Source organism: Capra hircus, chromosome 9 (genome assembly GCF_001704415.2).
Source record: "Capra hircus breed San Clemente chromosome 9, ASM170441v1, whole genome shotgun sequence".
In the NCBI taxonomy this organism is placed as follows: domain Eukaryota; kingdom Metazoa; phylum Chordata; class Mammalia; order Artiodactyla; family Bovidae; genus Capra; species Capra hircus.
This window is the reverse complement of record NC_030816.1, coordinates 56,891,866-56,904,187: the sequence shown is the minus strand read 5'-3', so window position 1 is coordinate 56,904,187 and position 12,322 is coordinate 56,891,866. Positions and strand designations below refer to the sequence as shown.

General features: G+C 40.8%; 1 protein-coding gene across 1 annotated transcript in view; it reads right to left on the bottom strand.

The window, feature by feature from the left end:
• The window catches only part of ENPP3 (ectonucleotide pyrophosphatase/phosphodiesterase 3), an 89,672-nt gene extending 83,302 nt beyond the window's left edge, over positions 1-6,370 (bottom strand). The window contains exons 1-2 of the mRNA XM_005684756.2: positions 6,210-6,370; positions 279-354 (exon numbers count right to left, since the gene is read on the bottom strand). Of these exons, the coding sequence (XP_005684813.2) occupies positions 279-354; positions 6,210-6,287 (154 nt within the window). The 5' untranslated portion in view covers positions 6,288-6,370. The remainder of the gene's footprint in view (positions 1-278; positions 355-6,209) is intronic.

Sequence of the window (12,322 nt, the reverse complement as noted above, 5' to 3'; positions counted from 1 at the left end):
TGATCCAGTTACCAAAGTCCTCTAGAAAGGTGATGAAAAGTTAGTGGGGAAAAACTGGAATGACATGAACCTCAAATAAGAAGGGAGATGAGGTCAAAGGGGAAAGTCCAGAAGTGGCAATGGATAGCACTAACCACACAAAAATGGGGTATGGGAGAAAGAGGAGCCTAGCAGGGGGAGAGCTACATGCAGGAGAGAGGGGGCAAGTCCAAGTTCTAATAGTGAAGGTGAGGAGAAAGAAGGAAAAAAACATTTTGAGGAAATGCTGAGGGGTGTACCTTGCTCTTCTGGTCGTCTGAGTCCAGCCACCAGGCCTAATGCAAGTGACACAGCCACCAACAAAATGAGAAGGACCTGTCATAAAATTTTTAAAAATGTGACCTTTACAATTTCATTAAAATATACAAAAATCCAGGTACCCCGTCTCTCCCAGTGATTGTTAAGGGAGCACAGTGTGCTAGCTTTTCATAACACCAGAATTTTAAAATACCATTGATTACAGATTTTAAATTCAAATACATTAATCCCAGTTGGTTTAACCCCAAATTGAGTTAAAGTAAAAACGAAACCAAGGGGGCCAATTATCTTTGCACATTTTCCTTTCTTAACTAGATACATGTTTGGAGATCATTTATTTAAATGATTCATTTATTTTAGTCACTCAGTCCTGTCCAACTCTTTGCAATCCCATGGACTGAAGCCTACCAGGCTCCTCTTTCCAAGGAATTCTACAAGCAAGAATACTGGAGTAGGTTGCCATTCCCTTCTCCAGAGGATTTTCCCAACTCAGGGATCAAACCTTGGTCTCCTGCATTGTAGGCAGATTCTTTACCTTCTGAGCCACAAAGGAAGCCTTATTTATTTAAAAGTATCCCAAAACTCTGAAATCATGAACTACCTCATTTCCAGGAAACAGGGTTTCTGATCATGAGAAAATAGTGAAGATATTTCAGTTCAGTTCAGTTCAGTTGCTCAGTCGTGCCCAACTCTTTGCAATCCCATGAACCGCAGCATGCCAGGCCTCCCTGTCCACCACCAACTCCCAAGTCCACCCAAATCCATGTCAGTTAAGTCGGTGATACCATCCAACCATCTTATCCTCTGTCGTCCCCTTCTCCTCCTGCCCTCAATCTTTCCCAGCTCAGGGTATTTTCCAGTGAGTTAGCTCTTCGCATCAGATGACTAAAGTATTGGAGTTTCAGCTTCAACATCAGTCCTTCCAATGAACACCTAGGACTGATCTCCTTTAAGATGGACTGGTTGGATCTCCTTACAGTCCAAGGGACTCTCAAGAGTCTTCTCCAACACCACAGTTCAAAAGCATCAATTCTTCAGCACTCAGCTTTCTTTATAGTCCAACTCTCACATCTGGAAAAACCATAGCCTTGACTAGATAGACCTTTGTTGACAAAGTAATGTCTCTGCTTTTTAATATGCTCTCTAGGTTGGTCATAACTTTCCTTCCAAGGAGTAAGCGTCTTTTAATTTCATGGCTGCCATCACCATCTGCAGTGATTTTGGAGCCCAGAAAAATAAGGTCAGCCACTGCTTCCACTGTTTCCCCTGTTTCCCCATCTATTTCCCATGAAGTGAGGAATTGGGGGCAGGAGGAGAAGGGGACGACAGAGGATGAGATAGCTGGATGGCATCATCGACTCAATGGACATGAATTTCAGTGAACTCCAGGAGTTGGTGATGGACAGCGAGGCCTGGAGTGCTGCAATTCATGGGGTTGCAAAGCGTGGGACACGACTGAGCGACTGAAATGAACTGAACTGAACTGAACTGATGGGACCGGATGCCATGATCTTAGTTTTCTGAACGTTGAGCTTTAAGCCAACTTTTTCACTCTCCTCTGAATATATTTAACATATAAAAATATAATCTCCAAACTATTAACTAGCAAGTTACCTGCTTTGATCTATATAGCAAACAAATGTTTTAGGGTAATCTGGAAGTCATTGACTAAAGATTGTGTATATAATTGTTATCACCATGCTGACAAAGCTCTTCAGTGTAATGGACTTCATACTATGACTGAAATTAAACTGTGATATAAATTAAAGAGAATTCTTTTCACTGACCTCTTTCCCCATCAAGTCCAATGATAAGTACCCTGGATGATAGAGTTTGAACACACAGTTTACTTAAGTAATTAATTAGGTACACAGATTACTTATATCAACTACAAAATAGCATCCCTGGTGGCTCAGACAATAAAGAATCTGCCTGCAATGTGGGAGACCCAGGTTTGATCCCTGGATTGGGAAGATTCCCCTGGAGAAGGAAATAGCAGCCCACTCCAGCATTCTGGCCTGGAGAATTTCATGGACAGAGGAGCCTGATGGGCTACAGTCCACAGGAATCACAAAGACTGAGCAACCAACACTTACACTTTCACAAACTGGCACTTGCCAAGAGCATTGCCAGCGACTGAACGACGAGGGCATGTGCCATCTGACTCTGTGGGAGGGTGAACCCTGTGCTGCTGCAGCTGTTGACCTTTAACACCCCCTGAGGGAGTTCAGGGCGGAGTGAGGCACTCCGTGCTCCAGAGAATCTGGTGGAGCAGGTCTTTAGATACCTAGCTATTTTCAGAAACTGATTTCAGGATTCTAATCCCTGCATCTCTTCATATTTAGATGAGTTCCTTATGACTAACAGAAAATCTTTTGTAAAACGAGTGCTTAATAGCACTGAACTTCTCCTTCCATTCATGAAGGTGAAAGAGGAGAGTGAAAAAGCTGGCTTAAACTCAACATTCAAAAAACTAGGATCATGACATCTGGCCCCATCACTTCATGGCAAATGGGGAAAAAAGTGGAAAGAGTGAGAGATTTTATTTTCTTGGGCTCCAAAATCACTGCAGATGGTGACTGCAGCCATGAGACTAAAGGACATTTAGAAGAAAAGCTATGACAAACCTAGACAGCATATTAAAAAGCAGAGACATTACATTGCTGACAAAAGCCCACATAGTCAAAGCTATGTTTTTTCCAGTAGTCATACTGCTTGGAAGAAAAGCTGTGATAAACTTAGCATATTCAAAAGCAGAGACATCACTTTGCTAACAAAGGTCCATAAGTCAAATCTATGTCATGTATGGATGTGAGAGCTGGACCATAAAGAAGGCTGAGTGCTCAAAAATTGATGCTATCAGTGATGCTGGAGAAGACTCTTGAAGAATCCCTTGGACAGCAAGGAAATCAAACCAGTAAATCCTAAAGGAAATCAGCCCTAAATATTCATTGGAAGGACTGTTGCTGAAGCTGAAGCTCCAATACCTTGGCCATCTGATGCAAAGCGCAGACTCATTGGAAAAGACCCTGATGCTGGGAAAGACAGGAGAAGGGGGCAACAAAGGATGAGATGGTGGATGGTATCACCAACTCAAACTCAGACATAAGTTCAAGAAAGCTCAGAGAGATGTAGAAGAACAGGAAAGCCTGGCATGCTGCAGTACATGGGGTAGCAAAGAATTGGACTTGACTGAGCGACTGAATAACAACAACCCCCTTCACCCCACTGCCTCTTTGGAGCTATCTCTCAGAGCTATCTGAGGTTCTTTCTACTGGGCTGCAGCCCTCATTTTGTACCAAATAAAACTTGCCTTGCGACTCTCAAGTTGTATATTTTCTTAGTTGAAATTAGGGAAGTATTTTATAAAATTTGTTATTTTTTAAAAAAATCACTTTAATGAAAGAAAAACCCAGTATCAAAATTTGCTTTTGATAATAAAGACCCTACATAAGGTATAGATTTGTTTGTTTGTTTGCCTTTTGGAAATCAACTAAAAATTAACACACCTAACTTTTAAAATGGAAATGAATTCAAGGATGGGGAAGCATGTTAAATACTATGAAAACAATTCCCATGTGAAGTTTCAAAGTTAGCCCAAGGTCAGTGACCTCCAACAGGTGTTTATTCAGTAGAGAAGATGAAGAAGAAAAGTGAACATAAACAGTTTTAAATAACACCATTAGCACTTTCCCCCTTATTTTCATTCTCAAAAGCCACAGATTTAGATTAAGCCTAAAGTGTTACAAAGCAAAAATGCACTGGGACACTTTCCTATGATGAACCTCAGGAGTCAGAGTCAGCTACATTTCAGTTTACACCTTATTTTTGGTTCTTTTACCATTCGAACTTGCTGGAAAAATAAGCGACGTCTAGAGACTCCGCTTTCACTTTTCACGTTCATGCATTGGAGAAGGAAATGGCAACCCACTCCAGTGTTCTTGTCTGGAGAATCCCAGGGACAGGAGAGCCTGATGGGCTGCCATCTCTGGGGTCGCACAGAGTCGGACACGACTGAAGCGACTTAGCAGCAGCAGCAGCTGTCTTTTGTTGTTGCTGTAGCTGTCGTTAAAACTATCAGTCATGTCTGACTCTTTGTGACCCCGTGGACCTGTAGCCTGCCAGGCTCCTCTGTCAATGAGATTCTCCAGGCAAAAATACTGGAGTGGGTTGCCATTTCCTCTTCTCGACCCAGGGATCGAACCCAAGTCTCCTGTATCTCCTGTACTGGCAGGTGAATTCTTTACCACTGAGCCACCTGGGAAGCCTCAAGGGTAAGAAGGTTCATTTTCAATCTTGTATAATCATGACTCTAACTATGTAACTCTGAACAAGTTTCTTGATATTAAGGTGCAAATATATCTTAAACTATCTTATGCTATCTACAAATTGTAGAGGGGAGTACTCTGAACTCCAAAAATTACTGAGAAACCAACATTTGATTTTAGCTTGACTGAATACAGAATGCTAGAAACACAGGTACATTTTAAATTTCTTAATACAACTTTTACTAAAATCTAGAAATAGTACGGTTGAAACTATGATTTTAAAATATTGATCTACTATTTATGTGTACTGATAAACCATTAAAAGGATACAAAGAAGGGAAATATTTGACGAACAAGATTTGCTCTCAAGGAATTGATAATTCCCTGAATTTATAAGATAGGATAAGTATGATAAATGGCATAAGAGCTAAAAGTTCCCAGAATAAAAAATGTCAAAATTCCCAGAAAAAAAAAGGGATATCTTGAGAGTTCCCTTAGTTATCGTTTTTGAGCTCAATACTTACACACATTGTTTCACTCACACTTCCAAACAATGCTTGCATGAAAGAGAAAATGGTGATGGCATTAAGTAAAATTGGGAATCTAGGAGAAAACTGCAGTGGAATAGTTGTGAGAAAATCATGCAAATAATTTTAACTGTAAGGTAGATGCTGGAGGAAGGGCAAGAAGGCACTTGCCAACTTAGGACTGAAACTCAGTCAGAGGTGAGAACTAGTGGCTTATGAGGAATTCTTGGTGGAGAATACACTCTTAAATCTTAAATGAATAAGGTTAGAGTCCCTAAGGAAAAGATCTTCACACAGTGTTTGGTGAAATGCCCAAAGAGAAGAAAGATAAATAAACAAATAATTTAGATAAGGAGAAAAGTGATAAAAACAGGAATTTCAATGTCATCATGAAAGCAAGGGGAGAGAATTCAAAATGAGAAATTACTCCACAATATCTGTGTACTGTTGTTATGGAGACTTAGCAGGGAGACGGACAGGGGAGAAGAAATAATGACTTTTGAGGAGGCAACTTCAGTGCAGTAAAAAAAAAACAACCATAAACTAGAGAATAAAAAACGCTTGGCTGGTGAGAAAACTGAGGCAATGAAGAGAGTTGGAGTTCGATGGTAAAAAAAAAAGACAATGTAATAAAATCAAGGACAGTTTTTGTTTTAGGACAGGGGAGATCTTACGGAAAAAAAGAACTAGAAAGAGAAAACAGGCGAAAGAGACCATCCCTAGGAGTGAAGTTAAATGGCACAAAATCAAGAATTGGAAAAGAATTGAAGACACTGATTTTCATTTCTCACCCTCTGGTCTTAACATACTGAGGCACAAAGGTGACTTGGGAGATAATTATAATTATAATCATGGTAAAATCAGTGCTGCTAAGTATTTTGCTACAGATCCCAGTTTTTTAGATTGACCAAATATTAATTTGTTGCTATGCAAATTTCTTATTTGCAAAATGTGATTTAAATCCTTCACTTTGCTTTAGAGTTGTCGTCAGGGATAAACTGAACACAGTTACTTAAAACTTCTTATTTAAATTGCAACACAAACAAATACAATCCTAGAGTCATACCCCTACCTTTTGCCACAAACTACAAAGGTGAAAATATTAAAATGTACTTACAATACAAATTATTTTGTACTTCTTAACAGTCTTTCTCTTAACAGTTTCTTCCGTTGTTAAACTCAGCGTAGATTGCATTGTTCTGTTAGCTAAATAAACCTGTTCCACCAGAAGACAGCAGACTGATTTTCCTTTTTCTAGTCAGGCAAAGAGAAACTGCATGAATTACATCACTGTGACTGGCTTTTAAATGTTGGGAAAGAGCGCAGCTCTTTAATGATTGGATAGTTAAGACAGTAAAAAAAAAATGTAATAACAATAGTGTCATGAGATGAAAGTTCATTTTCTGTACACTGTAGACAACTGTCGGAGAAGGCAATGGCAACCCACTCCAGTACTCTTGCCTGGAAAATGCCATGGATGGAGGAGCCTGGTGGGGTGCAGTCCATGGGGTCGCTAGGAGTCGGACACGGCTGAGCAACTTCCCTTTCACTTTTCACTTTCACGCATTGGAGAAGGAAATGGCAACTCACTCCAGTGTTCTTGCCTGGAGAATCCCACGGAAGGGGGAGCCTGGTGAGCTGCTGTCTAAGGGGTCACACAGAGTCGGACACGACTGACGTGACTTAGCAGCAGCAGCAGTAGACAACTGTTCTTTTTGCCTTTTGAAAAAATCTAATTCAGGGTCTTGTGGAGTTCTTTCCATGGACCACAATGAACCACCAGGTCTTTAGAAATTCAGAAATGTGCAAAACCATATTTGAATATCTTTGGCAAATGGTGCTGGGTAAACTTCGAATTGCCCAAAGTAGCTCTTTAATTTTAATTTTTAAGTTATGAAGCCCAGGCTCCACATTGATTGAATTAAAATCTTCTGGAGTTTTGACAAAGGAAGCAGTATATTTAAATATCCTTCCTAGCGATTTTTTTTTAATGTAGTCAAGATTAGTCTAAACACTTTGCTTTGAGTCCTATATGCACTTTCGAATTCTCTCCTGAAAACATTCACTCTGGATTCTAATCAAACTTGCCAATTGTACATGTGTGTGTGCTAAGTCGCTTCAGTTGTGTCCGATTCTGTGCAACCCTATGGACCATAGCCCTCCAGGCTCCTCTGTCCCTGCTATTCTCCAGGCAAGAATACTAGAGTGGTTGCTATGCCTTTCTCCAGGGGATCTTCCTGACCCAGGTATAGAACCCCTGTCTCTTATGTCTCCTGCATTGGCAGGCAGGTTCTTTACAACTGATGCCACCTGGGAATCCCCTACAGATAAAGCTAACAGACCTGAGGGACTTGGTCATCTGCTCAGATCACCTTGGTGAGTGATCTCTCAGAAGTAGGTTTCTGACAGGTTCTCAGATTCCCACAGCAAGGTATTTTGTCATTATTGTTGTGCTATGACATACTTATTATATAAAAGAAAGATTAAGCCTACATCACAATTTGTCTCAAAAGAAAGATATTCCTAGAACTATAAATCCTATTCCTAGGACTTAGGTACTCACCTAATAATATAAGCCTTTGTTTTTTTTCTGGGTTTCTGGGGCTTCCGTGGTGGCTCAATCGGTAAAGAATCTGCCTGCAATGCAGGAGACCTGAGTTCGATCCCTGGGTTGGGAAGATTCCCTGGAGGAGGGCATAGTAAGCCATAGTAAGTATTCTTGCCTGGGAAATGCCATGGACAGAGGAACCTGGCAGGCTGCAGTCCATGGTGTCACAAGGAGTTGGACACGACTGAGTGACTAAGCACATTTGCACTTAAGACCATCTAGTCTCTTTGAGTCTGATTCTCGGTGCTCCCACCTTTATCTTCCTCTCTGTTATAGTTTGCTTTGTATGTCAGCTTGGCTAGGCTATGGTAACCAGTTGTTTAATCTCCCACACTGCCAGAACACCCATTCTCCCTTCTTTCTCTCTTGTTTCTCAAGCCCTTTCAACCTTGAGAACACAACAAAAGACCAGACAAGGAAGTCAGGAGACCTCTGGTAAAGTCTTACATCTGTTTCAAAGTAAAAGACTCGGCATTGGATTCTTCATTTTGTAAGTTGATCTCAGATTATCTCCATGCCTATAACTGTCGGATGTTATAATAGAGAAATATCTTAGGTCTTCAGAGCTTGACAGAAGTAAGCCTCAGAGAATCTACCTGGGGCATGTACAAATGTGTACAGTAGAGATATTGGCATTGCCTAACCTCCAGTCATATTTTCTGTTATAACATTTCTCCTAACTGAATCTTAAGCTCCAACCTCTTTTGAGTCTCTCGAGTCCTGGAAACTTCCTAACAGTTCTCCTAAGCACTGGACATCAGCCAGATCCACATCTTCATTCAGTTTAGACTTTGGACTAGACTGCCTGTGTCATCTGAACCTGCACTAACTTACTTGAATCTTGTATGCGTGCATGCGTGCCTGCTTACTCGTATTTGACTCTTTGCACCCCATGGACTCTAGCCCACAAGGCTTCTCTGTCCGTGGAACTGGAAGTCTCACTATTCTTTCTCCCTTCATTTTAGAATAATCTCCACCTTCTGGATTATGAAAACTTCACTCTGTATGTTCTAATGCTTAGAATCCTTGTATTCTAGAAGGCAGCTACCACTACATCCCCCACCAATCATAAATAATTTTTAAATTTTACAAGGTCCCTGCATGCACAGAATTCTGGGAATTTTCTAAAATCACAGTAAGCACCCTGGTTAATGTGTTGGGAAAGCCCCAGGGGCCTGCCAACATCAACTGCCCTTCCTGGTTCTCCCACCTGAGCTTGGGTGGCAGTTGGACAAATAGGACTGGGAAGGTTCAGAGAAACTAGGTACACTGAGTGCGGTGGAGGTCAGGTCCAACAACAGGAAAAGGTCCATCAAGATAGGGAGACTTCAAATAAAATAATAGCAGGGATCAATGGGCAAGTGGCCAAATTCAAGGAGGGCTTATTATGAAAAAATGCAGGAAAAGGCTAACCATATAGGCAAATGGGTTTAGGAAGCACAGATGCTAGCTTGCCCTTGGCAAGTGGAGTTCTCAAACTGGAGATGAATCTAGAACAAGCTGTCCAGGTGGGAGTGGTGCTAGCAATGCCAAGCCAGGGCTAAGAGACAGCAGCATATAGGAAGGGACAAGGTAAAATCTCACCATGGACTATAGGACCCAAGTTCTCGAAACGGAAATATTAATATAGTGACTGGGTTACTAGATCTCCAAAAAATGACTGAAAAAGTAGAATCCATACTCGTGGACTGATAGTATTTTGCATACCTATGTGTATGATAGGAGAAGGCAATGGCAACCCACTCCAGTGCTCTTGCCTGGAAAATCCCATGGGCAGAGGAGCCTGGTAGGCTGCAGTCCATGGGGTCGCTACAAGTCGGACACAACTGAGTGAGTTCACTGTTTTCACTTTCATGCATTGGAAAAGGAAATGGCAACCCACTCCAGTGTTCTTGCCTGGAGAATCCCAGGGATGGGGGAGCCTGGTGGGCTGCCGTCTATGGAGTCGCACAGAGTCGGACACAACTGAAGTGACTTAGCAGCATGTGTGTGATAAATTGCTTTTCAAGATGAAATACATAAAATCTCATGAAGAGTCAGCACAGATGAATACTGGAGATGAGAGTGAAAGTGTACTTGCTTAGTTGTGTCCAGCTGTGACCCCACAGACTGTAGCCCGTAGGCTCTTCTGTCCATGGAACTCTCCAGGCAAGAGTATTGGAGTGGGTATCCAATCTCTTCTCCCGGAACCTTCCTGACCTAGGGATTGAACCCAGGTACCCTGCATGGTATGCAGATTCTTTACCATCTGAGTGACCAGGTAGAACAATTCTGAACCTCAATTAAATAAAATATTATCCTCCAATCCAAGAGGAGAAAAGCTCTATTTTATTTTCAATTTTATCAATAAAAATTTGTGAACTTTGTTTCCTCTTTTACTATATAAGTGCACAAATCTTTGATTTCATGCATATACCTGCATAATACCTTTGGTTATGCATCTTGGACCACAAAGCTTAAAATATTCACTAACTGATCCTCTGCAGTTCCAAAGTCTGGCACTAATGTACTTATAGAAACCCATCACTTGAACAATTATATTCATAGTCTTATCAATTGACTTCACAGTGAATAACTAAAAAACTAAAGTTTTAAATTCTGGACAACACAATAAACACTCTCGGTCTGAGTTAAAGTACCATTTGAATCAAAGCCTCTATAAACAGATAAAATGATCCAGGACATGAGAATAGGCTATAAGGATAAGAATTCTTCAGTCTGTAAAATCTATGTGGTATGATTAAAAGAATAATAAATTTGGAGTCAAAAATTAGTTTGTGGCAAAAGAAAGAAGAAATGAAAAGGTTGAATTGGAAAAATTGAAATGTGAGTCTTTTGGAAATGAAATTCCAAAGCTGGATTTGGAGGCAGAGAGTAATAGGATAAAAAATTTACTTTGGGAATATTTTCCTGGTTCTAGAGAATGGACCAGAGTGAGGAAAGATGAAGCCAGAAAAGGCCAGGTAGGTATAGCTGTCACAGACCCAGTGCGATGAAGTCAGAGGAAGGCTATGGAAATGAATATGACCTGGATTTGAAAAATATGAAGGCTGAGCTTGGGGACTGATGCTAAACCCAGATCACCCAAAGAAGAGTGGGATCATGAGCAGAGAGAGGGCTATCAGGACAGCAGGCTAGCTCTCTGGAAAGATGACAAGCTAGGTTTTAGACCTAACAAAGTTGTGTTATTTATAGAACACATATTGAAATCTTCAGCATCAAAAGTAAAGAAAAAATATCTTTTAATAAAAAGAAGGGTAAGACTGTCTCTACTGTATTTTTTAAAAATATTACTTTATAATAAATATTGTGTGCATGCTCAGTCACTCAGTTGTGTCCAACTCTGAGAGCCCATGGATTGCTGCTCACTGGGTTCCTCTGTCCATGGAATTTTCCAAGCAAGAATACTGGAGTGGGTTGCCATTTCCTTCTCCAGGGGATCTTCACCTGCGTTAACCCAGGGATTAAACCTGCATCTCCTGCATTGACAGGCAGATTCTTTACGACTGAGCCATCTGGGAAGCCCAATATAGTAAATATTATAACACAAATAATCTCTGTCAGATAGCCAATATTGATACTTAGGATACATATAAGTTTTCTGTGGCTTTGTAGCAAACTAGGCCACATAATTTGCTAGCAAATTTTAGGCCACAGTATCATAAACTTAGTGGCCTAAAACAGCACAGATTTATTATTTTACAGTCCTCTTGGTTTAAAGTTCAAATGGGCTAAGTTCAAGATGTCAGATGGGCTGGATTCCTTTCTGGAGCCTCCAGGGGACAACCTGTTCTATTGCCTTTTCTAGCTTTCAGGAGCCGCCTACACTCCTTGGGTCCCCTTTCTCCACTTTCTAGTCCAAAAACTTTGCATCTTCCTGACCATTCTTCCTTAGTTATATCTCCTATTGACTCTTCTATTCAATTTATCTATTCTGCTGTAAAGGGCCCTTGGATTATACTGGTCCTACCCAGATAATCCAGGATAGCCTCCTTATTTGAGGGTTTGCAGATTAGCAATCTTAATTCCATCTATAAATTTCATTTCTCTTTGCTATGTAATTTAACATATCTTCAAGGGCTGGGGATTAGGAGATTGACATTCTGCCTACCGTAGGCAAAAATACTTTTATACTTTGATGAAATAAAATGTATGTTTTAAGGCAGCGCAAGGAAAAAGTAAATCTAAAATTCTCTCTCTGTGCTTTTTTGGACCTCCTCCTTCCCTAATGTGCAGTGTTTATCTGCATACATATCAACAGAGCTCCTTAAAGAGGGGGATCCCTGCTCAAATGTGAAGGTCAGTTGTGTTTTTTTTTAATTTTTTTCCTTTATTTTGATGCTAGCACTGTAACTTCTTAAAGAATAACCTTCTTTCTCAGCTCTGTAGGGGTCATTGTGAATTCCTGCTCACTATGTATCCTTGGTGAACATTCTGATGTTTTACAGTCTCTCAGTCATACCCAACTGATTGCAACCCCATGGTCTGCAGCACACCAGGCTTCCCTGTCCTTCACCATCTCCCAGAGTTTGTTCAAAATCATGTCCATTGAGTCAGTGATACCCTCGAACCATATCGTCTCTGTCATCCTTCTCCTCCTACCCTCAAACTTTCCCAGCATC